This window comes from Mirounga angustirostris, unplaced genomic scaffold, assembly GCF_029215605.1.
Source record: "Mirounga angustirostris isolate CCGP_5_RB_7025 unplaced genomic scaffold, mMirAng1.0.hap1 SCAF_4, whole genome shotgun sequence".
NCBI lineage: Eukaryota > Metazoa > Chordata > Mammalia > Carnivora > Phocidae > Mirounga > Mirounga angustirostris.
In genome coordinates this window covers 14,468,840-14,494,279 of record NW_026991712.1, presented here as the reverse complement: position 1 = coordinate 14,494,279, position 25,440 = coordinate 14,468,840, and the positions used below count along the sequence as shown (strand labels likewise).

At 46.9% G+C, this 25,440-nt stretch overlaps 1 protein-coding gene and 2 long non-coding RNA genes across 3 annotated transcripts in view; 2 read left to right on the top strand and 1 right to left on the bottom strand.

Moving 5' to 3' along the window:
- Positions 1–239: 239 nt before the first annotated feature.
- Positions 240–6,157, bottom strand: LRATD2 (LRAT domain containing 2). Its single transcript, XM_045895888.3, has 2 exons — positions 5,752–6,157; positions 240–5,232 (listed from the first exon to the last, which is right to left on the bottom strand). The coding sequence occupies exon 2, from the start codon at positions 5,134–5,136 to the stop codon at positions 4,195–4,197; it is 942 nt and encodes a 313-aa protein (XP_045751844.2). The 5' UTR covers positions 5,137–5,232; positions 5,752–6,157; the 3' UTR covers positions 240–4,194.
- A 194-nt stretch (positions 6,158–6,351) lies between these two features.
- On the top strand, positions 6,352–9,820 carry LOC135364062 (uncharacterized). Its single transcript, XR_010410510.1, has 3 exons — positions 6,352–6,594; positions 7,218–7,363; positions 9,434–9,820. It is a non-coding gene; the product is annotated as an uncharacterized LOC135364062 (long non-coding RNA).
- Positions 9,821–17,279: 7,459 nt separating this feature from the next.
- Positions 17,280–25,440, top strand: part of LOC123858723 (uncharacterized) — a 63,361-nt gene continuing 55,200 nt past the window's right edge. Inside the window, exons 1-7 of the long non-coding RNA XR_010410509.1 lie at positions 17,280–17,467; positions 17,616–17,730; positions 17,934–18,089; positions 18,902–19,029; positions 19,572–19,681; positions 21,066–21,140; positions 23,530–23,639. This is a non-coding gene — a long non-coding RNA (uncharacterized LOC123858723). The remainder of the gene's footprint in view (positions 17,468–17,615; positions 17,731–17,933; positions 18,090–18,901; positions 19,030–19,571; positions 19,682–21,065; positions 21,141–23,529; positions 23,640–25,440) is intronic.

The following is a 25,440-nucleotide window of genomic DNA, read 5'->3' as shown; positions in this document are numbered from 1 at the left end:
GAGGGCTTTGTCACTAAATGAATTCATCAAAATGTTTACTGAGCAATGTAAAGATGAGACATACCAATATTCTCAGAAAAACTGCAGCTTGATTTTTTAAACCACATACAGCAGAAAGAGGTATACAAGTGGAAAAAATATAAATTCAATTAACACTAATAGATGGTTTAGTGGACACCCTTACAGCGTTTTCCAAAAGGACTTGATTTTATTTTAATAAGACAGTGGAGAGGAAGTGGTTCAAAAGATGTCATCAATCTTTTATTTAACTAAACACTGCCCTTCATTTTGAAGGAAATGATACAATTTCAAATCGGAACCTCCTTCTCAAGAAGTAGTATGAGAACATAACATTGATTTAACATACATTCTTCAACAAAAATACAGTTTACACAATTCACTAGGAAATAAAATATACACAGAATTTACTGTGTTAGTTAATGTAATTCTCCAGGGGTCACAAGAATTATAGCTAACAAAACATAGTGAAAATTTGAATAAACCAGTCAAGTCTGTAGTTACCATGATTTAAAAAAAAAATTTTTTTTTCACAAAAATGTAACTTTCCAAACAAAACCATTTGTTGACCATGATCGTAGATTTTATTCTAATGTATTTTTTAAAAAAATGGTTAGACAATCACATGATATCAAGAGTCTTTGACACAGTGGATTCCATTTTGTTAAGAAAAAAAATAGAAAACAAGTAGTCATTAATTTTCCTTCACTCTCCATAGCGTATGTCGTATAAAATTAAAGTTTTGCTTCCAAAAATATGTTTCCATGTGGTTGTCGTGTTGTCTAGTGGTGCTCCTAGGGCCAGAAGCACGGAAGACACGAGAAGTTGAACCACTGAAGTGTAATTTTTCATAAAAACTAAAAATTTCCTTAAAGGTCTGGTGTCAAGTCTTCTGCTATAGGCATTTTAGTGCTATAAAGTCATTTTAAATTACATGTGGAATAAAAGCTACAAAAACCACGAGTTCTTTTGATACAAAAAGTTGTGTAGCTGATGTTGTGGGCTCCTCTGACATACATAAGCAGTCTCAATAAAATATTTGCTCAAATAAGAAAATAGAATTTGTCTTCATTGCTTTTAGTATGTGATCCAGTCCGGGGTCCTGCTTATCCCTGCCACAGCTTCTGAAGAACGTTAGAATCAGTATTTCTTTCAAAGAACATACATAATTCACAGTACAAAACAGTTCTACAGTCTTATGCCCAAGGAGAAACAAAAATCATTAAATATATATATATTTTTAAAGTGCCAGATGTAGCCATAGCCTGGACATTGCGCACTCACTTATCTGCAACACTGCCGCCTTGAGGAAAGGCCTGCGTGGACAATGCCCCTTTCTTGGAGACTCCATTGGTTGGTTGGTGCTTCAGAGCCTCAGAGAGCCCTAAGAAAACTTCCAATGGAATCATTCTTCGTATTATGCACTTCACACCTCTGGTAGCCAGTAAAAATGCTCGCATGACATGGGAAAACAGTCTCTGGAGTGGATGGATTTCCTCTTCTAGTTCATTTTCAAAAAACCTCTTGTCTAGAGGCAGACTACTACTAGAGATGTGGATTTTCTTTTCTTTTCTTTTTTTTTTTTTAAAGATTTTATTTATTTATTTGAGAGAGAGAGACTGAGAGAGAGAGAGCATGAGAGGGGGGAGGGTCGGGAGGGTCAGAGGGAGAAGCAGGCTCCCTGCCGAGCAGGGAGCCCGATGTGGGACTCGATCCAGGGACTCCAGGATCATGACCTGAGCCAAAGGCAGTCGCTTAACCAACTGAGCCACCCAGGCGCCCAGATGTGGATTTTCTAAGAGTTCTTCCTTCAGGTGGAGACTTCCCACAGAAAGCAGTTCCTTTGTAACAACAGTCACTGGTGTACCTCCCTCTGTGGGACCAATGACATTCACTTTCTGAGGGCAAAGGAGGCCCACAGAGATAGGCGAGTGGAAAAGCTAGCTGGTTAGCCAGCCCAGAGCTGCTAGACAGTGCTGTTCTGTTCTGTTCTCCCCTCTTGCTGTCTGCACACTGGTCTTTCAACTACCGTGTTAAGCATAAAAACAAAAAAAACCCCGTATCTGTTAGATGTGTGAGGCTCTCCTAAGTATCTTTTACCTTGCTTGGCTTTTCCATGAACAAGAGAATATAAACACAAAGCTGAGAGATTATTACACATGAAAACTAGATCTACATTTCCCACAGGTGACGGACATCTCTCCAAAGTCCCAGACTATGGCTGAGTGTGGTTCCTCTGTAGCAAAGGGATTGAACCTGCTTGGTGATGCTTGTGAGAACAGGGAACACAGCAAGTGCCCCTAAAATTAAATTCATATTGAGGTGCTACGACAGTCTAGGCTTTGAAAAATTATGGCATCAACTTCCAAGTTTGAAAAAAGTATACAAGGAAATCCTTCAAGTCTTGTTGCATGAGTTAGAAACCCCCAGGGAGAAAACCCAAGGATTGGGTTTTATACAACGCTCAAATAGGATTCCATTCCAACTCTAAGAATTTGTTCAGAAAAGGACTTGTTCGGTGTCATCTAAAATGACACCCAAGAGAAAGGAAAACTTCATGCGACTTTGGGACGGCATTAGCAGTACCAATCTGCAGCAAAACAGCACTGTGAAATCGAGGGCACACATCATCCAAGTGCTCACATGAATACAGGAGATGGGCTGTAAAAATTTCTAGAAGCCCCACAGTACAGCAAACAGGATCAGCAGCAGAACCCAAGAGTACAGGCCAGCCTGCTGCCAACACATCTCACAACCACCAACCTGTGCCCTAGGACTGTCACCAGATTCAGTGCTGACTACACCAGGTGGCATTTAGTTTGTGATGGCTGTCACCCCTCTTAATTGCGAAACCGCACTGAAAGGGGGGAGGGAGAGTTCTCCAAGGAACAAAGAGAAGGCTGCGATATAACAAGACTTTGCCTCTTGATTAAATTGCATCAGGTGTGGCTAGCAAAACACCTTATCACCGAATAGACCTCAAGCCTAAGATTTTATCACCGGCAGAACAGAAGTGAGTGAGGGGGATGGGGCAGTGAGGAGGCAAAAAAAACCAAAAACAAAAACACCAAAGCCTTACAGTTTACAAAAGGTTACCTTCACTGTCCACGAAGGGGGTTAGGTGATGAGTGGGAAATTAACTAATTTCTGCGAGGGCAACCCCATTTGACTGCTTCTGTAGTGGACACTTTATGGGGTGGCACCGGCGAACCCCCTATGGGACCTGCAGATGAACACAGCCAGGCAGTTTTAATTAGATCAGAGACACAGAGGGCTTCCTTCCTTTGGTAAGAACACGGCTCCAAGTGCCTACAAAAGCAGGCTAGAAACAAAGACGGCAAGAGAGAATCATAATTGAATCCCTCTCCTAGCTGGCCTGTGACAATGATTTACTCGGAACCTGGGACGTGGTGGCTGGAGCAGGGGACTCTCCTGGAAGTCAGCTCCAGAAGATGAATTACTTGGCGGTGGGGGTGGGCAGGGGGCGGTAGCAAAGTCTTTGTTGTGCAGCCCAAGTTTACCCAACTATTTATTACACTTCCCGGGGGAGCTGCTTGGTTGTGGTCTGCTGTTCCCAGACCTGGGCCTGGTCTCTCCAGCCTTAAACCGCAGGAATCCCCCGAAGTAAATCACCCGGCTTCCCATATCCCACACTCCCACACGCCCCCCTCAGGGGTGGGGGTAGCAAATCTGCAGCTCTCCGTGCTGGCTGGGCGCCCCCACAAACCCTCTCAGACCTCAGTACAGGGCACCCCCCAGCCCAGGGGAGGAGGGGAAGCAGGAAGGACGCAATAGCAGGCACTGGTACTCCGAACTTTCCTCCACCCCCGAGTGCGTAAGAAGGGTCGATTTTGGACCCGGGTCCAGCAAGGATTGAGTATCAAGCAAGTCCACCATTTGGCCCACCTCGGAAAGGAAGACTGATCCAACGGGAGGGCAGGAAGTGCCCCCCGGCCACAGTGCTCCTACCTGCTCCCCCTTCCTCCTCCGTCCAAGATAACACGCTCAAGCCACAGCTGGCTGCGCTATTTCGCCAACGCTCCTTTTTCCCAAATGGCCCTGGAGCGCAGATGGGGCCCGGAAGGTGCTGGAGGAGGGAGGGAGTGAGAGGAGGGAGGGGGCGGCGGCGGCCGCTGCGGAAGCCTCCCTCTCCAGACTCCGCACTCGGGGGGCCCCTCAGTGCACCACCGCCTGGCGGGCCTCGTCCTCCCGGGCCGGCGCAGGGGCGCGCCCGGGAGGCGGCGTAGTCCGCGCCGAGTCGCTGTCGCCCTCGTCCGGCCCGGCGGGATGCAGGTGCGTGGCGAGCTCCTGCAGCACCGCCGCGCGCCCGATCTGGTCGTTGCGCCGCTTCTCCATGATCAGGTCCTCCAGGCTCTGGAACTCGAGCGTGTGGCTGCGCTGCGCCGAGAGCTGGATCTGCAGCCGGTAGGGCTGTTTGCCGATGCGCAGCTCGCCGCCAATCTTGAACTCGCGCTTGCCGTAGCGGCACCAGGCGGCGAAGCTCTCCGAGTTGCGCCAGCTCAGCTCGCGCTCCTTGGCGCCCACGTGTGCCAGCGCGTTGCGCACCACCGCGCCCGGGCTCAGCGGCTTGTAGCGGTACAGGTCGTTCACCACGCGGCCGCGCCGGCCCTGGCTCGCGTCCGTCAGGAAGCTGTTGCTCACCTCCAGCCGGTGCAAGTGCACCACCTGGAAGTTGCCCACGTATACAGCCCAGTGCGGGTACTGCGCCTGCGACACAAACTCCACCAGGTCGCCAGGCCTGCACTTGTTGAGCAGGTTCTCGGGCGTGTAGGTGCTCAGCGCCGCGGAGCCCGGCGCGAAGCTCTTCTGGTAGATGCACTCGTCGCGGTAGAACACCGAACACTCCACCTCGTGCAGCCTCGGGTCGTAGGGCTGCGGCGGCGGCAGCGGCGGCCCGTCCCCGCCGTCGGGCAAGCCGTCGCCGCCGCCACCATCCGGCCCCTGGGGCGGCGGCTGCGGCTCCACGTCCTCGTCGTCGTTGGAGAAGATGTAGGAGACCCCGATGCGGGGCCCGTCGTCCCGGTCCACGCCGGTCGGGTCGGCCGTGGGAACTTCCTTGTAACTTAGGTGGGTCAGTTTCTCCACCTGGTTACCCATCACGCTGCGGATACACGTTCACACAGCCGAGAGGGGAGAAAGCGAAACCACCACTAGGGTCATTGGCACGGGTCCCCGGACAGGGGCGGAGACCACCTGTTGGGAGCGGAAAGCAAGAAAGCCATGTAGGAACCCCTCCAAGAAAAGGACGATTTCTTAAGAGGAGGAAGAAGGCCTGGGGGCCGAGCACCTGGAGCCATTTTACGGGGAAGCTCCGATCTCCACCTCCAGGGTCACGGTCGCAGGAGGCCGGGCAACTCGAGCTCTACCCCGCCCCCAGCACTTCACCTCGCCCGGGCAAACGCCCATTGCATCAGCAGCTCTAACCGCTTCCGCCGGCGCCCTACCTGCCAAGCCCAGGCAGGAGGTAAAGAAGAGAAACTTTACTCCAACCCCCCTTTTCTTAACCCTCCCTTTACCCCAGGGCCCTAACTTAGCCCCTGAGACGGCTCCCAAGCCTCCAACCTCGGGGAAACCGGCGAGGATCCCGCAGCCCGGCCCGCGCAGGTGAGCCACCCTACGTGGCTCACCTGCGGCGCTTTCTCCCCACGTCTCGCCCGCCCCTCCCCCGCGCGCTCACCCGCCCTTACGTTCGGGTTACCTGCGAAAACTTACCCGCAGAGAGGTGGAGGCCTTGGGGAATTGGCCCCTCTGCCCCAGCCGCACCTTGAGACTTCTAAGGTGAGTTTGCAGGTGTGGGATCCGCAATCGCTCCTCTCCAGGCGCCGGTGGCAGCGAGGCTGGGCAGGGGGGAGCGACGCATGTCTTGCCCCCGCGGCTACGTAGCGCCCCAAGACTTGAAGGTGGGGAGCGATGCCTGTTTACACCGCACCCCTCCCTCCTGCTGGGGCTGCGGCTCCCCCTCAACCTGCTCTCGGGGGAGGTGGGGCGCGAGAAGGCGGAGAAGGAAGCAGCCTCGGTGCCCGGCGGCGGCAGCTCCCGCTCGGACCCGGCGAGCAACAAGCGCCGGAGCGGGAGGGACGGGATTGTAGATCCGGCTCCGGGCTCCCCCGGGCGGGAGCGCAGCCCCTAGCATTTAAAGAGACAGACGCTTGCTCCCGGAGCCCAGGTCTTTCCCACACGGCGCAGAGCCTCCGGGATCCCCGCCCCCGCCCCGCCCACCCGGGCCACGGGGCTCCGCCCAAGCCACGCCACCGCGTCGGAGCGGGTTTAAATCCAGCTGGTAAGTGATCAACCCGAGGGCTGGTGACACTGAACGCTGGTGTCTCTGTGGGCCACTGGGAATCCCGCTTGCCTTCTTAGAGCAAGGGCCTGATGTGGGGGTCTTCGCTGCTTGCTCACTTCGTATTTTTCCGAGCTGACGGCTTTAAAGAGAAATTGGAAGGCAAACGCCACCTGCCAGTGTAGAGATGAGAGAGGGAATAAGAGCTTTGGTGTTGGCGTTTCCCCTTCGCCTCTTCTTGCCCAGAGACCTGGAGAGAAAGGAATAGTCCTTAGGTAGTAAACAGACGTTTGCTTCTTCCTTTTCTTTCCTAGAATGTATTTCTTGCCAAAGGTCACAGAAAAGAATTTTTTTACTTGGACAGCTCGAGAAGCTTCTCAGTTTATTTCTAGAATGAATGCTGTGAAACTTCACGGTTGGGAAAGAAGTTCACAGAAAGGAAACAGTATAAAAGAGAACGAAGACTTAGTTCTGGCTTGCTTCCAAGCCCTGTGCTCTATTTTATTGCATGTCCCTGGAAGTTAGCACAAGGTAGATTTCGTAACCTCCGTTATTTCGAGAGTTACCAGGTCATGCGGTAGTTAGAGAAAGCATTTGCTCTCGTTGTTTTCCTTGGGGATAGGGGATGTAGGAATTGTCTAATTGTCCTTAAATGAAGAACAAATGAGCAGAGGCCCCTGGTGGATGTATTTCCTTCTTGCTGACTTACAGAAAGAAGTGACAGGAGAGGAGTACTATTGCCTATTAACCTCCACCACAAGAAGACACTTGCTCCCCCCATGTTGATTTTGCTTTTTGTTTTTTGTATTTGCGTGTGTGTTTTGTTTTTCCTTTTGTTTTGTTCCCTACCTAAGATGCAGGTTACCAAAGTGTTCTTTGTCTTTTAAAAAAATAATAGATTGGAGTGGGGGTGGAGTGCTGTTGATCGACAAGCTTAGGCATTCACTGGAACACCAGACTGATTCGTAGTGGAATCAAGAATGCAACTTAAGACCTCTTCTACCCTGTTTTCCATCACTGTTTCTTTCACCTAAATTTTTCCAGGTAACACCATTATTTATTCAGTATGCATACCAACCAGTGGAAACAGGAATATACTAACACTACTGGGATCCTTTTTAGTTTGAGAGAGAGAGAGAAAAAAAAAAAAATCAATCTACTTAGGTACTTTTGAGCCCGAACAATCAATATTGGCAGGGCTGTGATGGAAGTTAGTCCTTCAGCAAGTCCAACATCACAGTCTAAGTTAGGCCAGAAAGAGACTTCTGTGTGCCTGCTGTGCAGATTAAATTAAAATATTTTCCACACAGCCTCAGGCATGTGCTCTGAGGTGTTGCTGTTATGTGAACACTTTGTGTCATCACCATGTGAGCTCATGGAGGTACCCATTTTACAGGGATGAGTTAGGCTTACAGAGGCAATGGCAAGTCATCCCATGTCTGTTAGCCTGAGAAACCTCTGCCAGGGTCAGCAGCGGTAGGCCGCTTTGCCCCAGCTGGTACTGGGTAGGTTGGCTGGGGATGGGAGAATGCATAGAAGGACACAGAGGTAGGACAGTTTGCTTCCAGCACTCTGGGACAAAGATCTAATGAGTAGGAAACAACACCTAGTTGTCTAGGTGCCTGTCCCCTTGTCTTGAGGAGCTGTGTTCAGGTACATGGTGATCGTGGCTCAACAACATTTCTTGAGTTGAGCAAATAGAAAGTCTTAGAGGAAACAGGTTCTGAGTCATTTTTATATCCCAATGCTTGGTAGTTAGTAAGTGCTCAATAAGTGCTTGATGGAGGCTTTAGCAGAATTCTTGGCCATATTGATAGCCTGCCTCCTGTGTAGCTTCTTCCACTGATTGCTGATTAGGGCCCAACCTCCATCCCATCACCCGGGGCTCTTGGTCAGAGGTTATATAAGTGCTCTCAAACATTCTTTGCTCATCTCAAATAATTGTTTAATGAATTTAAAGTTAAATTAGCTGTCAACAATCTGGAGACTTGAGAAATCTCATGTTTAGATTTCCAACTTTATTTGAAAAAGCTAGCAATGTGAGCCCATCAGGCCCACATTCCATGACGGCAACAAAAAGCTAGAACTAAGCGATCGTTGCCTTGGAGATGAGATGTACTCTCCAGCTGGCCCCCATCCCATCCTGCCTACCTCAACTACCCTAGTTCCTTGGCTGGCCTGGGGAACCTCTGTGTTGGCCATCTCTGCCATTCAAGTTCTTTTTTTTTTTTTTTTTAAAGATTTTATTTATTTGACAGAGACACAGAGAGAGAGGGAACACAAGCAGGGGGAGTGGGAGAGGGAGAAGCAGGCTTCCTGTGGAGCAGGGAGCCCGATGCGGGGCTCGATCCCAGGACCCTGGGATCATGACCTGAGCCGAAGGCAGACGCCCAGTGACTGAGCCACCCAGGCGCCCCTCTGCCATTCAAGTTCTATACTACACATTGTATCACTTGATTATATATAATTCAGCACTTGATCCTATACCATCTGGTATTATTATTTAATTCCTGTATTTAAAATGTCTTTTCTAGAGAGCTTGATTCAAAACCTATTTCTTGAAGACGTACTAGGTACCTACTTGTCTCATACACCACACATTCATTCTACAAATTCAACAGGCAGCATGCTAGGTTTTATAGGTATTCATGTCCCCATGGGGCTCAGGGTAGTGGAAGAGACAGAGAATAAGTAGACTTCTTAGGACAGTATGACATGTCCCGAAGGAAGGGGAAGTAGAGGGTGCCTAGGGAAAGTTTCAAGGCATGTGGACACAAGTGAATTCCAAAATGTCTACCATCAGGAGTGTTGGACTCCTGAGGGTGACACAACTCTAGATCAATAATGACAACTACCAGTGAGCTCTTGATTCTATTATTCTGTTAAGTTTAGAGAGGCCAGGTGACTTTTCTCAGCTGACAAGTGGGACGATCTCACAGGTCCTTTGACTTGATCGACTTATTTGCCACTTGCCTCCTCCTATCAACATATAAATGCTGTAAGAGAAAGGACTTTGTCTACTGTGTTCTTGGCTTTAACTCTGGAGCCCAGTAAGAGCAGCAAAACTCAAGTATTTGCCAAATCTTAAAGACTGTGTTTGTCTCTACTTAAAAGGTGGGAAGCTTTGAGGTTTGAAGGTCCTCAAGCTGGCTGCCCTTGGAAAATGGACTGGAAGGGATGGGAGAGGAAGCAGGTCCGGTAGAAGGCCAGGCTGTGGGAAGGAAGGCATTCCGCACAAATGGAGCCTGGCGGACAGAGGAAGAAGCCCATGAAGGCCCCATCCCCAAGGGCAGCCACTCACTGGAGACGTGTTCACTGGATTGGAATTCTCAGCCACACTGTCGCTTCATCCCCCCAGCCCGGCTGTGACCCAAGTGTCACATCCCACACACCTCCTTGGAGGAGACACTCAATAAAAACAAGCTGTGTTGAATGCCAGTGAGTCACTCTCACAGTCTTCCTGTCCAGAGCAGTGGGGAATAATCGAGAACTGACATTTCTACCTGACAAGGCACTGGCCCTGACTCTGCAGGTGTAGTCGTTCGAGTGGCTCACTCCAAGAATGTACAAAACCAGAGCACGAGGGCAGAATTATCTGATTAGGCAATCTGGAACTCTGCCTGTTCCCCGGGGTTGGGCCCCAGGCTCCCGGTGGCAGCAGATAGCTGAGTGAATTTGCTGGAAAACAGGTTCCTCCACACCTCCCTATACTGGGAAACTCCCAGACTTACCTGCGCCTGTTCCCCGCTGCTGGGGGTTTTGTTGAAACCGTAGGAGGTGAGCCATAGCAGAATGGGAGCAGGTGATGTGGGCTGGTGTCCTGATTGCCAGGTGCATGACCTTGGAGCCTCTCTTCTCCATCTGGCCCGCTTCCCCAGTCTCTAAAGCGGGGCTGATGATACTCCTTATCTCACTTGCGAATCCTCCAGTGAGACAGCTTACATGGAAGCATCCTACAAACCCTAAAGCCTGTGGAGATGCCAGGCATTATTCACACAGCGGGTGTAAGAGCCAGATGATGATTTTAATATGGGGAGGAAAAGGCAGAGCCGTTTGTTGTGGGCATGGTCTTAGACATTTCCATACCGATCCTGTTTTTACATTCCCCAGATAAGCACCCAAAGGCCTAGGGATAGGAATCTTGCTGACTGTAAGTGGGAGAAGCTGGATTCAAATCCAAATCTGGCTGGTTCCAAGCCTACTTTTCCCACTGCATCAAGCAGCCTCAGGGACACCAGCATATATGTTCCTGCAGCCTTGGCCAGTCCGAGGACCAGGGGGCTGGTGTGTCTGCTGGACATAGAGTGACCAACTTGTCCTGGTTTGCCCGGGACTATCCTGATTTTAGCATGTCCTAGGCCAACTGGGACAGTTGGCTGCCCTATGTGGGTGCTTCCCCATCCTGGTCATTGCTCTCCCTGGAGTGTTGCCAGGGATGGAGCAGGGATAGGAGATGGGGAGCAAGGTGAGTCAGGTGTTTTAGCCCAGACTACCTGTCACAAAGGGCCCCCGTCTCCAGGTGAGGTTACATACATAGCAGCAACTGCATAAGCAGGGCCATCCGGTAAAAAAGACAACAAATAACCTGCTTTGGGCATGTATTCTTTTTTCTGTCTCTTTTTTTAATTGGATGCTTCACAGGAGGTGAGGCCTGGGCCTCTCTCCCCTCTGAGAGCTGGTGGCCTGTAGCTGCCCTCCCCACCCTCTCAGCCTGGCTGTCTTGGGCTTTAAAACCTGCATAAAGAGTTTTGCGCTTTAACTGAATTATTCCTTGACCTTCAGATTAAGGAAGGAGTCATAGAGGCTGCTGAGGGGCATCCCTTTCCTCGGCTTCTGTATTTGACTTGCTTCTTCCCTCAGATAACCAGAGCAGGCTGTCTCAAGCAGGCTGGGCCAGAGCTAGGCTGCCCTGTGGGTAGGCACGGAGAGGAGACGCCCTGAGAAAGGGTCTGGGGCTCTAACGCCCACACAAAACCATTTAGCTCTCCATCCATTCGTCCTGTGGCTAACCTGCGAGGAGGCTTTTAATCCTTTTCTAGAAGAGGGCTCACCAGTGCGAAAACACTGAAGCCTGTCCCTTCCAGATCCTTGCAGTTTCGGGAGGCCCCTGACAACATACTGTTGATGTTGAACCGGAGAGTTTGATTTGTGCTCGGGAGTCTGAGCTTGTAGCTGGGCTCCTGCAGGAGCCTCATGAAAGATGCATTTCATCAAGCGGTTCCAGGGGAGAGACTGGCTTAAATTACAGCTCTATAAATCCAAATATTGGCATATCTGCAAATCCAAATGTAGAGATTTCAAAAAAAGTCTAAATTCTAAGAATCTTATTTTGCACTTCTTGTGCAAAAAAGGGGAGGATGAGATATTTAGGGAGGAGACAGGGCTGTCAATAATGAGAAAAGCTTCAGCACAGCAAACCCAACCTCCTTTTCTTTCCTTGGGCATTCTTCATGCTTCCAGGGAAAGAGAGCTGACATGAGGGAGAAAGACCGCATTTGTTCAGCATGGCTTTCTGCAGGACAGATTAGGGAGACCGCCCACCCAGGATTTGGGGTGTAAGTCTCAACAAATGTGGTTGGTCAGTTTCTGTTTTCCCCAAGCCAAGGGAACCCCATGGGGCACTTACCCCACTGTAGTCCATTCATAACCCAGCAGCCCCTAGCAATCCCATGAGACTATAGGCCAAGCCAGGTCACTGCTTTGCTCAAAGCCCTCCTGAGGCTCTCCCTCTCTGTTGGGGAAGGGCCCAAATCCCTAAAATGGCCCCCAAAGCCCTGGCCTGTCTTCCACATTACCTCTCTCACACTCCCTCATTCACATCTCCAGACACACTGGCCCCTTGCTGTTCCTTCCCCAGTGGTGGCCATGCTTCTCTCTCACAGCCTTAACATTTGCTTTTCCCTCTGCCTGGAACAGTTTACTCCCAAATAACTTCATGGTGTGCTAAGTCTTGACTCAGATGATAGCTTCCTGGTGAGCCTTCTCTGGCAACGCTATTTAAAATTCCAAATGTCCTCCCACATATACTCCTTATTCTTCTTTCCTGCTCAATTTCTCTATCACTTACTCAACTCACTTATCACCTTTTAGGGTTCTATTTTAATTTCTATATTATTTTGTTTATTACCTTTCGTAATTGAGTACAAGCTCTGTGAAGCCAGGGATTCTTGTTTTGTTCATGGAGGTATCCTTAGCTCCTAGAACAGTGTTGGACACTTGTTAGGATTATTCTTAATTTAGAGATGAGAAAATTACTTTAAAAATTTACTAAAGGCCTGTGGTGTGCCAGGCTCTACCCTAGACAGTTGAATTTCAGAGGGGTTAAGAAGTGGGCTAAGAAGAATTTAACACAGCTAAATTCATCAAGAAATTATAGCTCTGCCCTGTTCAACATGGTAGCCTCTAGTTGTGTGTAGTTATGTGTGGCTATTGAGTACCTGAAATGTAGCTGGTCTGAAATGAAATGTATTGTTAATGTAAAATGTACATCGATTTTACAATATGGTACGAAAAAGTAAAATATCTTACTAATTTTTTCCAAGTGATTGCATGTTGAAATTGTAATATCTTAGATCTCTTGGGTTAAAAGATAATTTTACAGAGCCAGGACACCTACCATTAACATCACCGAGCATGTTCTACTACCTACCAACAAAGCATACCTCCTGAGAGGCATTTGGGGAACCGTAGAAGACATGCTTATAAACAGTACAAATTGACCTAATAATTATATTTATTTTCGTCAGTCAGCAAGAGAGGTGGGGGCCTGGCTTTATGCTTCAGACTCTGTGGGCTAAGTCCCTCCACTTTCCATGGGTTGGCAGAGTTGGGTTTCTGAGCCTTTGAGCTTAAGGATTGTACCTCAGATGATGAAGAATTCATGAAAGTGGTAATAAACAAATAAGTTAGTAGCAGCTAACATCTGTGAAGTGCTTATTATAAATAATGCCATTCTAAGAGGTTTATGTATATTCACTCATCTAAGCCTCACCTATGAGCTAGGCATTATTATCAATATCCTCAAGCATCTTACCCGTGACAACACAGCTAGTGATTTGCGGAGTCAAGAATCAGACCCAAGACAGTGCCACAGAGTAGGGGTAACCTCCAGCCACCCAGCTGGCCCAGATAGTAGCCAATATGGCTGAGTTCCTTTGTCTTCATACTCCACATTCCTTCCATCTTTGCCTTCATTCATGAATCTGACTCCTCACCACACTTCTGGCCTCATGTCCTCCCAGTTGCCCACTCTATATGGCTCAGCCACATCAGTCCTTGGTTTCCTGTCCACACCAAGCTTGTGATTACCTCAGACCTTGACATGCCCATTCCCTGGGCCTGGAATGTTCTGGAATTCCACTCTTCACAAAGCTAAATCCTTTGTATTATTTATGCCTCCAATTAAGTCAAGTCCTTAGAGGGGGTTTTGCTAACGAGCTTGTTACCCACCTCACCCTTCTTCAGCCCATTTATTTCCTACGAAACACTTATTACAATAGTGATTGTATTTGCTTCTGTCATCATTGCCCATGTCTCAAGGAGGCCAGACTGATGTGTCACTGTTGTACCCCCATTGTCCAGTGTAGTGTCCTACTACACACAGTAGATGCTTGACAATTATGTGCTAAGTAAACAAACCCTTCTTTGGATTAGCCTGATATTCTCATTTTGTGTGGCTCAGGAGTAGCATTTCTTTAAAAAGTGATTTTGAGTTTCAAGTATGTGTTCAGTTCGCAAAACTAAGGTGTGAAGTGGAACCAGGAAGAAGCTGATGGAGTAAAGTGGGTCAAGGGGGGGAATAAAAAAAAAAAAAAAGGAAGTCAGTAGGTCCTATTAAGGAGAACAGATATCAAGAAAGGATTTTGCTAAAGGTCATGGCATTGGGGGTTGATTGCCAGTTGAGTGGATGAGTTATCTGACAACACTGCAGGAGCAAAGGATGGGATGGGGTTCTTCCTCTACATAGGGAGGACTTACCTGTGGGCTAGCCCTGCCCTGGACTCTGTGGCTGGGGCTGAATGTGCACCACTGTGCATGGCAGTCAGCTGCTGTGTCTGCCAGTCCCGTTCCAGGAATCCTTACTGAAGGCCTACTTTATGCCATCCATCGTTCTCACTTGCTATGCAAAGGGACCAAAATCTGATCCTTGCCCTCTGGATGCTCAGGGCTCCATCACACCAACTAGCATCTACTGAACAGCTTAAGAGATGTTCAGTAAGCATTTTTTAAGTAATAGATTAATGAATGCATAGAATTAAGCCTTTGCCTTAAGAGTCCTAAAAGCAGTTGGGGATGCCAGACAAGGGATATTTAGAGACTGAGCCAAAAGGATAAGTATATAAGCTATGTTTACTGAGCTTTTACAAATTGGAGAAGCTATAATCACTGTGTACATAGCTCTTGTAGGGGAGGAAGCAAATAATTTTGCTCTGTCTCAGGTTCATTGGCTGGGGTCCTCAAATTAGACTAGCAGATGACAGATTAACAAGAGAAAAACAAATAAAATGCTTTTTACTTGCTTATTAATGTGTGCATAACACACATATATAGGAGCCCTCTGTGATGAGTAGATCAAAAGGGTGGTTGCAACTTGGGCTTTTTTATATTTTAGCAAAGTACAGTAATTTTGTAGAGAAGTGACATGACAAAGGGCTTTGAACTTCTATGGAAAGCAAATTATGGCAAGACAAATATATGGAGAAACTAATGGTAAACTAATGGAAATTTTCTCGGTGTCATCTTATCTCCAACGGTACAGGAAGTGGAGAAGGGGGACACCTTAACAAGGGGAATTTATGTCTGCCTTCAGGCAGAGACGGGGAGGGCAGAAAGCTTTTCTTATATCTGCTCTTCAGTTGCCTTCAACTCAAATTAATCCTTGTGCCAAAGCGACACCTTTTGGGGTAGCATATTATGCTACTCTTCACTGTGAACCAGAGAAAGATGAGGTCTTGTCTCTGAGACAGCAGAATTCATTCTGTGCCAGGTACCGTGCTAACTCTTTGTAATCATTACCTGGTTCACCCTTCTCATGACCTCACAGGGCAGGTTCCATTTATGATTCTAATCCCCATTTTAGAGCTGGGGAAAGTGAACTACCTAAAGTGTCAAATCAGCCAACCAACAGGATATGGACCCAGATGGCTCTGAATGCAAGCCCCACTGGACAGGGGACCCTGGTGCTCCAGCCACTATTTGTCCCACTGATGTGACCAACAACAACAGGAAGGAGCTTCTTGCTAAGGCAAAATGCAGCCGTTAACTGTTCCTTTCTCTTCTTCCTCCTCCTCTAAGTGGGGTGTGCTTCCACCAGAGCATCTGGCTCAAGGGTTTCAGACCGGTGTCTTAGACTTTAGCACACCCATATAGATTTCAGTAACAGACTGATAGAAGATGGCCTCATTGGGGAAAGGGACCTGAACTTTCTGTATCCGGACAGCCCAGGGAGAGGGGGAAAAAGAAACAACCTGGGGACCCTAATTTGACAAATGAATGTATTACTATGGGAGGGTCTGAGACATTAAAGCTTTGGGGACATGACAACTATGATAAATAAATTGGATTTCAGTGTGCTGTACCGAACGAATCACTACATCCCTGCAGGCACTTAAACACAACACCAAACTGGAGCATGAAGAAGTCTGCCATTTTGGCAAGGTCAGAAAGATTCCCATTCCCACCTGGCAAATTTCCCTCACCTAGTGATTTACAAATTCCTGCCCCAAATTGTCAGGGACTTGATCAACATTTACCAATACTGCACTCAGCCCCTTTCCTTCCCTTGTCCACAAACCCCAGGGGCTCTTGCCTCCTGGGGGTCATTATGTAAATGAGTTATAGGCAGACCCTAACAACCATTAACTAGGAACACTCCACCTTGACCATCTCTAGTTAGCTGGATTTCTGCTTAACTGAAGGTTAAATAAAACCTGCCTTGTTTTATTCCTTGTTATTGAAAATCTTTCTAAACTGTGTTAGTGCACTTACCTGCCTAAGTTTCTGGAGCAGAATGAAAATAATTACATTTTTGCTCGATGACCAGACATCTTGCAGTGTCTTGGGGCACTGTTCTTGCTAGTGGTTAGGATTAAAATTTCGCTTTTGTTGCAGACTTTTGTGAGAAATTGGGTGCTAACTGTTCTAAGTTGAAAAGAAATTAATTCAATTTTGTTGCGAGAAGCATACCATCTTGCCTTCCCAGTGCCTAGTAGAGTGTCAGGAGCGTTTTCTCAAAAATGCTGATGGAGTCAATGATTGCCTGATATGAATTTATTTCTTGCAGGTTTTTTTCACCTAATAATGATTTTATCTGCTCTATATTGATTGCTAGTGATTTTTCCAGGGGTTGTGCTAAGCCCTGTGTATGCTTTACAGCATTTCATCCCTTGTTGCCACGCAGTGGGTGGGCTTTATTGTACCGATGAAGAAAAGGAGCCTCGGGGAGACTGAGTGATTTGGCAGAGGTTCCCAAACCAGGAAGGGGCAGAACAGAATTCACATTACTTGAGGGGTTTTATGGATGGCAGTTTTCTTCTGCATGTGGGGCTTGATATACCGGAACTGCCTCAAAACCACAAGAAAATGGAACCTCTAGGAAGTGAAGTTGAGGTGGGACAGACATACATACACCCCATGGTCCTCGACTCTTCATCTATGAGGGAATCAGTACAGCATAGTAGTGTTGAGCAGTGATTTTCAAATTATCTGTAGGGAAGGACCAGGCTGTTTGTTTTGTTTCCTGGTTTTGTTTGCAATTTCTAGCTTTTTGTGTACAATACCTTTGTAAAATAACATTGATATAATTTACTAGATGAACACAGTAAAAATAATAAAACGATGTACAAGCCTTAACTTTTGCTACTAGATTTAGCAGATATAAAATAACTGTCATATAGTTATAAAATTTCTAGCAGCTCACTCCCAATTTTTGTTCTTCTTTCTCTGTGGACAGGTAACAAAGAGTAGGTGGACGAACAGAGGTGCTCCCATTCCACTGTATAGTGCTGGGTCCTGGGTCCAACTGGCCCTCCTCCAAGTGTGGTCTATGACCTGGCAGCATGGGCCTCTCCTGGGAGCTGAGCTTGTGGGAAAGGCAGGATCTGAGGCCCCTACTTCGACCTGCTGAATCAGAATCTACATCTGAACAAGGTCACCCGATGATTCTTGTGTGTGTTGGTGTATAGGAAGCATTGTCTTAGAACATAGGCTCTGAAGTCTGACTGCCTGTTTTAATTAAGCTCTTACCTCTTACTTCTGTGTGACCCTGAGCATCTCACTTAACCTTTCTGTGCTTCAGGTCCCTAGCTGTAACAGCGCCCCCCTCTACTGTGAGCTACCATGGACTACCGTGAGCACTGCGGGTTCCTCACCGCACTCAGGACCATCTGTTCATACTGACCGTCTGGAACAAAGTGAGTCTGCAAGGGTCCCCTCCAGGCTGGTAAGTTCTGGCCTCCCAGGATGTTGAGGGCAGATCTCACTGTGGCTTGGTGGATCTTTCTGGCCCATGGAGCCATGGCAGTTCAGCCGGGAGAGAGTCTGCTGTGGGTGGTGGGGTTTCTGGGGCAGTCGTGACCCTAGCTGCTCTCTTTCTTTCCTTCTGTTATCTCTACAGAAGAAAACCAGCGTGTCCACTGGTGAGACTAACGGTTCCGTGAGCCGCGGCCAGGAAAAGGCAGCAAACAAAGTGAACAGTCAGCCAAGGAGCATTTGCTGGAGATTTACGTGGAAACCTGCTCACAGATGCAGAGCTGCTGGATTTATAACAAGGGTGGGATAATTTGTTCTTGTGTGCTAAGATAAGGGTAAACAAATTTCATGCTGTGATGTAAACTCCTATCTGCAGAAGTCAGGAAAGAGTCCTTGCCCTGCTGCCTAATCGCGTGCTTGACAAATTATCCTCAGAGGCTTATTTCTCCGGCGACTTCATCTAGAGGTCACGCTGGGGCCTGAGTGTGAATGGTGGAAGGACATGCCTGGTTGCAGAGGAGGGAGACTCTTGTGTTCCTGTGCGTCCAGAAGCCCAGAAATGAAAGTGGCCACAGTGCTGGCTATAGTATTTGGAAAATCCCCCAGGGATGCTGGGGTGCTGCTGAGTAGCTCTGTGGGATCCGTGGGCACGGTTGAGGAAATATGGCTGGAAATGTGCATTCCCATTTCACCCCATGCTTGGCCTTGGTCCAGCAGAGACACACACCCTGGCCCTGCCCTTTGTACTGTCAACAGCAGGTAGATAAGTGTCCTGTGTTCCCAGCGAGCCTCATCACACATGGAAGGAAGCCTCCCCTGGGCTGTAGGAACTAGCTGGCTGTCTCTGCCACCCCTTCTGCTTCTCAAGGACCAAGGCACTCTCTTGATCATCTTTGTATCCCCGATGCAGGAGCTACTCTATATAGTTGAATAATGTTTACAGAAATAAGAAAGCAAGCTGGAGCTCAGAGGGTGAACCTCTAAGAAGTGTTGGGGCGCTACTTAAAATTTGGCAAATGATTATTCTGTTGTATATGTTATTTGGTGTTTTGCATATATTTGTTTTATAATCCTAATTATTCTCTATGTAATTATTATTACCCTACCTTACAGATCTTCCAACGGAGGCTCCAGAACCAAGAAAACACAGGTCTCCTCTTGTGAAGCCAGGATTAGAACTTACTACTGTTAGGCACCCAACCCCTCTTTGCCCAAGCTGATCCCAGAGTCCTGATTCCAGGGTATATCACTATCCATGTTCCTTTAGGAATTTCCCTGGGCCTAGGCCTCGGTCTCATTTTTCCCATCTGTAAAAAAGGGGGAGAGCCAGATTAAGATCCCATCAGCTGCTTGTCAGCAGGTGTCAGGAATGCAGGAGGGGGACGTGTGCCGTCAGGCAGACTGGGCTTTAAGGCTTGGGCAATGTCAAGTGTGACTCCCCAGTAAGCTGGATGTTGCTACACAGTCTTGGGTGTGAGAAAAGTGAACAGGGAGCCAGTCGGTAGCGCAGGACCTCCTAGCGGCCATTCATCCCAGGGGCTAGAAGTCCAACCTAGGACTGATGAGTGAGCAGGCTGGTGTAATAGAGAACAGTGATCCCAAAAGATGGGCGTGGTCCTGTTTGTGTGTGTGCAGAGTAAGGCACACATATGTGCACACTTACGCACACATGGATACAGACATCAAGAGAGTGTCTCTGCGTAGCCAGAGACACAGAGACGTAGGATAAAATTCTTCTATATTGCAGATGATATCATCCAAACTCTCCGGCTTCCCAATATAGGACTCTGAAGATCATGAAGGTCTCTTATTAATCTCCCTCTGCCCATGATTTCCATATTCTTGGTGCAGACAGTGTGTATAGTGTATTACATTCTGTGGAAAACAAAGAAGGTAATATATGTGTGTGTACATGTGCATATGTACAACATATATATGTCACTATGTATATATTGTTTTTTTCCATGATTTTTCCATATATAGGCTATTTCTGAAAGTTTATCCAAAAAGCTAGTAAGCGTAGTTGTCTCTGGGTAGGGATCTAAGTGCCAGAGGTACAAAAGAGATATTAGCTTTGCATAATATCCTTTTTTATAATATTTGAATCTGTTGATCATGGATATAGATTCCTTATTCAAAACAGTAAACCAAAACAAACAAACAAACAAAAAACTATGGTTAAGCACTTATCTTACACTCAGCTGTTTCTGAATTGGTTCCTCAGAGCAGCTGATTTGTTTCTGAATGCCATTAACTCTCTGAGTATTTATGATACTGTTAAAGGTCCTTTAGGGTTCATTGGAAAGAAGTAGATTGAAGGAAGGCCCCTGGAGGTGAGGAGGATGGAAATGCCCTAGGGGGTGGCGGTTCCTCCAGCCTCAGCCAGGAAAGGCCAGACCACTGGGGCCTGACGAGTGCCAGTCATTCTAGCAAATCAGTTAAGAAATAAGGTGGACTCTCCATCTTAACACCTGGCTGAAGGGGGTGTATTTAGAAGTATTGGGAGATTTGAACTGGACTTAGGGAACTTATTTTTTATTTTTGAAAGTAATTCGGCTGCAAATGACAGACATTTGCTGCTGGACTGAGCTGTGGACACAGACCTGAGATGCAGACTTTAAAAAGAGAGTCAGCTGACTTTATTTAATACCTGCCTTGGGCCGGATTGTGGGTAGGCATTTTGCGGTCTCATTTCATCTTAAACAATCCTAAAAAGTATGAGTCCATTTTACCTGTGAACGAAATGAAGACCACGGGACCCTAGGGGTTAATCAGATGTGGCCCCAGATGTCACAGCTAATATGGCAGAATCACAATATGACACGAAATTCTCTTTGATTCAAACCCTAGGGTTTGCCCAATACTGTCTAAAGAAAAGGAGTGGGAGCTTCTTGTCGTACTGTATTGGCAGATACTTATCATAAGGTAGTGGCTCTGAAACTGACTACATCAGAATCACCGGAAGGGGTTGTTCAAGCACTTACTGCTAGCCCCGCCCCCAGAGCTTTGGCTTCAGTAGGTTTGGGGTGGGGCCTGGGAATTTGCATCTCTAACAAGTTCTCAGGTAATGCCGATGCTTTTGGTTTGGTGACTTCCCCTTTGAGAACCACTGTCCTCAAGAGACTAGAGTAGGGTTCATAGAGCTTAACTGGTGATTTTAGGATCAAATGTGATGCGAACAGGGCAATTTCATGCTGTTTATATTTCTTGTAATTATTTTCTTTGGGTTTTAATGAAATACTTTTCAAAAATATCTACCTATCTTACCTATTTTAAGGTGAAAGAGGAAAATGCCTTTGGGTTTACACATGAGCCAGAGAGAAAGGGGGACCAGCGCATCTTGCATCTTACGGTACGGCATGCAGAGGGGGCCACAGGACTCCCCAGGGGAAGACCAAATCACTGATCAGGACTCTTTGGATCACTAGTGACAGAAATCTAACTCATTTCTCTCAAGATCAAATGTAGCTATGTGAAACAGCAGCTCACTTTAAACAGGTGTCTTAAAACCAATTTTTTGTTTTTCTTGTTTTTCTCTAACAAAATCAGGTCTGGCATCTCTGTGATTCTTTTTTCTTTTCTTTTTTTTAAAACCCATGGTCACAAAAGAGCTGCTGTGGCTCCAGTGATCACATCTGTATTCTAGTAAGGAAGGTGGAAAGTGGAAGAGATGTGGTCTGCCTCCTCAATTGTTATATCCCTTTTAAAGCCTTCAGCTGCGTCACATAACCACATCTAGCCGCAAGGGACACGGACAGAGCATTTAGAGGATGGTACATTCCCCCCTACACAAAATCAGTATTTTTCAGTCAAGGGAAGAAGAGCTATTGGGTATTAGGAATGCACTGAACAGTCTTGCACAGCAGATTGGGCAAAATCTGGAAGACAGTGGCTTCAGGAGAAAGGCAAAAATGAGTGGTTTTAAGAAAGTTAGAGGGGTTAGCTTTTGCTGAATAGCAAGCCACTCCAAAACTCAGTGTCTTTTAAAGTTTAAGTTTAAATAAACACATATTTGCTTATGAATCCGTGGATTGGCAACTCACGTGGGAGACTCACCTGTGCTCCATGTGGTGTCCACTGGGTTTAGCGTTGCATCTGTGACCTTAGATGGCTGGCTGGGACAGCTGGGATCTTTGAGACATGTGGGTTCTTCTTTCTACATGGTTTCTTGTCCTACTGTCCCCGTCTTTACATGATAGCAAGAAGGTCCCAGGGACCCACAAGTTATTTATTGTGGAGCAACAAACCACTCTAAAACTTGGTGAAATAAACAACCACCCTTCCATTTGCTCATAACTCTGTGCACCATCATTTTGGGCTGGGCTCAACTTGATGGTTCTTCTGCTCATCTCTGGTATCCCTCATGGGGCATAACTGGGGCCAGATGATCCATGATGGTCTTCCTTTTATGTCCAGCAAATGGTGCTGGCTATCGGCTGGGCCACCTCTCTCCAGCAAGCTAGCCTGGGCTTCTTCACATGCTGACTAAGTTCTAAAAGCAGCAAGGGAGAGGGTAGGTCCCAATGCATAAGTATGTTTCAAGCCTCTATCACATCACATCTGCTGATGTCCCACCAGCCTAAGCAAGTCATATGGCCAAGACCTGAATCAATGTGGGAGGGGACTGTGCAGGTTGTGGATACAAGGAGACATGATTTAAGTCTATCACATGTACCTTAAACCAAGGACTTGAATGTCCACAGGGTTGTCCCTGTCATATCTTTGCTTTTCTCTGCAAGTCCTCTTCATTCCTTTAGACAAAAGCCTTCCCTGGAGCCACACCTGCCCTCAGTTCCAGAAATCACTTTTTTTCACAGTTTCCCAGCAAAGAGAAAAGGGTCTTTCTCCCTTCAGTTCTATTCTGAATGCTGCTGGGAAGAACTCTGATTGGTCTGCTTTTGGTGAGATGCCCATCTTGCAGCTAAGTAATTAGGATACGATTACTGGCAGTTCTCACTAGAAGTGCATATTTGGATAGGGGTTGCAGAAGGAGCAATGTTGGAGACACTATTCTAAAAATAAAGTGGTGTCTCTTCTGGAATAATGGAGATATACTGGCCAGAAAAGACAAATGTATGGGCACAGACATCATTAGGGAACTTTTTTTTTCTTTTTTTAAATTTTATTTATTTGAGAGAGAGCGTGAGTGAGCATAAACGGGGGAGGAGCAGAGGGAGAAGGAGGAGCAGACTCCTGTCTAAGCAGGAGCCCGATGTGGGAGATGGAGGGCTCGATCCCGGGACTTCAGGATCATGACCTGAGCCGAAGGCAGACATTGAACCATCTGAGCCACCCAGGTGCCCCATTAAGGACCATTTGAACAGAAAACCTCACAGACTCTTGTGGATATTTTTTGTTTGTTTTGTTAGTTGGTTGGGAGGGTTGGTTCTCTTAAGAATTTAAGCTAAGCTTAAATTCAGGGTCTGTAAAGATGTAATCTAAGCTTAAATTCAGTTTCTATTGTTTTCCAAAAACTCTACACCAATCTACACATTTTCCCTATTTTATTCAAAAAAATGCAGACTAATGTCCACTGCTGGCCCCAGTGGGAAGGTTTCTAACTGGGTGTTTTTTGTGGCAAATATACAATAGCAATTACATTGTTTTGTCACTCACCTACCCCTGAGATTGTGTTGGGATGACAGCACAGAAAAGCCAAAGAAGAAAGACCTCAGTCCTTAATTGGCACATTGGTCCCATCAATGAGGATCTTTTTTTTTTTTTTCCTCCAATCCCATTAGGTATTCAAGAGTATGCTAATGACGTTTCACCTTATGACCTGTGAATATATGGGAATGAAAATTGCTGGGATCGCCTCTGCGATGCATGGCCTCTGATGGGGGCATTCCAGGTGAGTGTCATGGAGGGTCCCCAGCATGAGTGGAGGATAAGGGCCCACTCTTGCCTTTTTAATTGGAGTGAGGGAAAGTAAAGAAAAGCAGCCACGGAAAGTGCACGGGGTGTAGGAATGCTGGTCTTTGGGGAATGCGATCCAGTTTCCACAAATAGCAGAGATTCCTGAAAGGCTTTGAGGCTGGCTTTGCTGGGTAGCCAGGGAGATGCTGTGCTTCTTGCCTCCCTGCTCCTGGAGAAGGTGAGTTTGCTCCCCCCTGCCCAGAGGCCTCGGCTGGTGCAGCCAGGGCTTATTTCAGAAACTCTCCCAGATACAGCTGCTACTCTGAAGCACTCCGTTCATTGGTGGAACTGGCTCCTAATGGTTTCGGTGCCCTGAGGCATTTCACAGACTCCCCTTCCTCCCAGCAAACATTTGCCGGTAATTGTGGTGTCACCACTCTTAGTTAACAGGTTCTGGTTTGCCTCAAGGGGTTGTTGAGTTCTCTGTTGGATTCTTTGTTAGCAATTGTGGTGTGTTTGTAAGTAGGACTGCTGAGGAGTCTCGGCTGTGACTTTGGAGTATGAAAACAGTCTGGCTTCGCATACACCCCATTCAGAATCCATGTTCCCTCCTGTCTGTACTCCTCCACGGTCTCCCATTCCCACGGGTCCTGGATAGACATTTGTGGGAGATGCCTGGGCCCAAACTGGGATTTCTCAGCCAATGCAATGGAAAAGCCAAAGTGAGAAGAGTAACGTTTCAATCAGGTAAATTGTGCTAAGGTCCACGAGAAGCCACAAGGAGACCACCTGCCTTTCTAAAATAGCAATGGGCTACAGAGCAAGGAGTCAGGTCAGACTCTTTAGGGCACACTTGGGGTGCTGGGGGTGGGGATGGGAGCTGGGGGGTAGGCAAAGCAAGGGAAGGTTTCATGTAATTGCTTAGCCATAGTCATATCTCAGGGACCCACAAGGAGGGAAGTGAGACCTGAGATGAGTTTGTAGGTAGAAAGTGGGAAGGACTGCACTCCTACTTCAGCTAGAACCCATCTATTATATTTTATACATTGAATGACCAACTAGGATCCAGATTTTAAAAAATTAGTAGACTTTTTAGAGCACTTTTAGATTTACAGGGACATTGAGCAGAAATTACAGAGTGTTCCCAAATATCCCTTTTCCTTTCCAACCCATCCCTCACCCCATTTTCTCTTTTATTAACATCTTCCATTAGTGTGGTACATTTGTTACAAGTGATGAACTAATACTGATATATTATTATTAAAGTCCATAGTTTATTGTTACAAGTGATGAACCAATACTGATATATTATTATTAAAGTCCATAGTTTAAATTAGGGTTCACTCCTTGTACGTTCTATGAGTTTTGACAAACCCATAATGCCATGTATGCACATTATACTGTCAGAATAGTTTCACTGTCCTAAAAATGCTCTGTGCTCCATCTATTCAGCCCTCCCTGGACTCCTGGATTCCACTAAGCTTTTTACTGTCCCTATAGTTTTCCCTATGTCAGTCATATCTTTGTAATCGTACAACATGTAGGCTTTTCAGATTGGCTTCTTTTACTTAGCAATATGCACTTAAGTTTCCTCCATGTCTTTTCATGGCTTGAGAGCTCATTTCTTGTTATCACTGAATAATATTCCACTGTTTGGATATACTACAGTCTGTTGGATGTAGATTTTAAAAGAGGTCTTCTACAAAAAGCATGTTTAAAAATCACTGGTTTAGAAACAAATAAACACTGGGTTAGAGTTTATGGCTTTCTTTTATGAGGTAACCAAGATGTTGGAT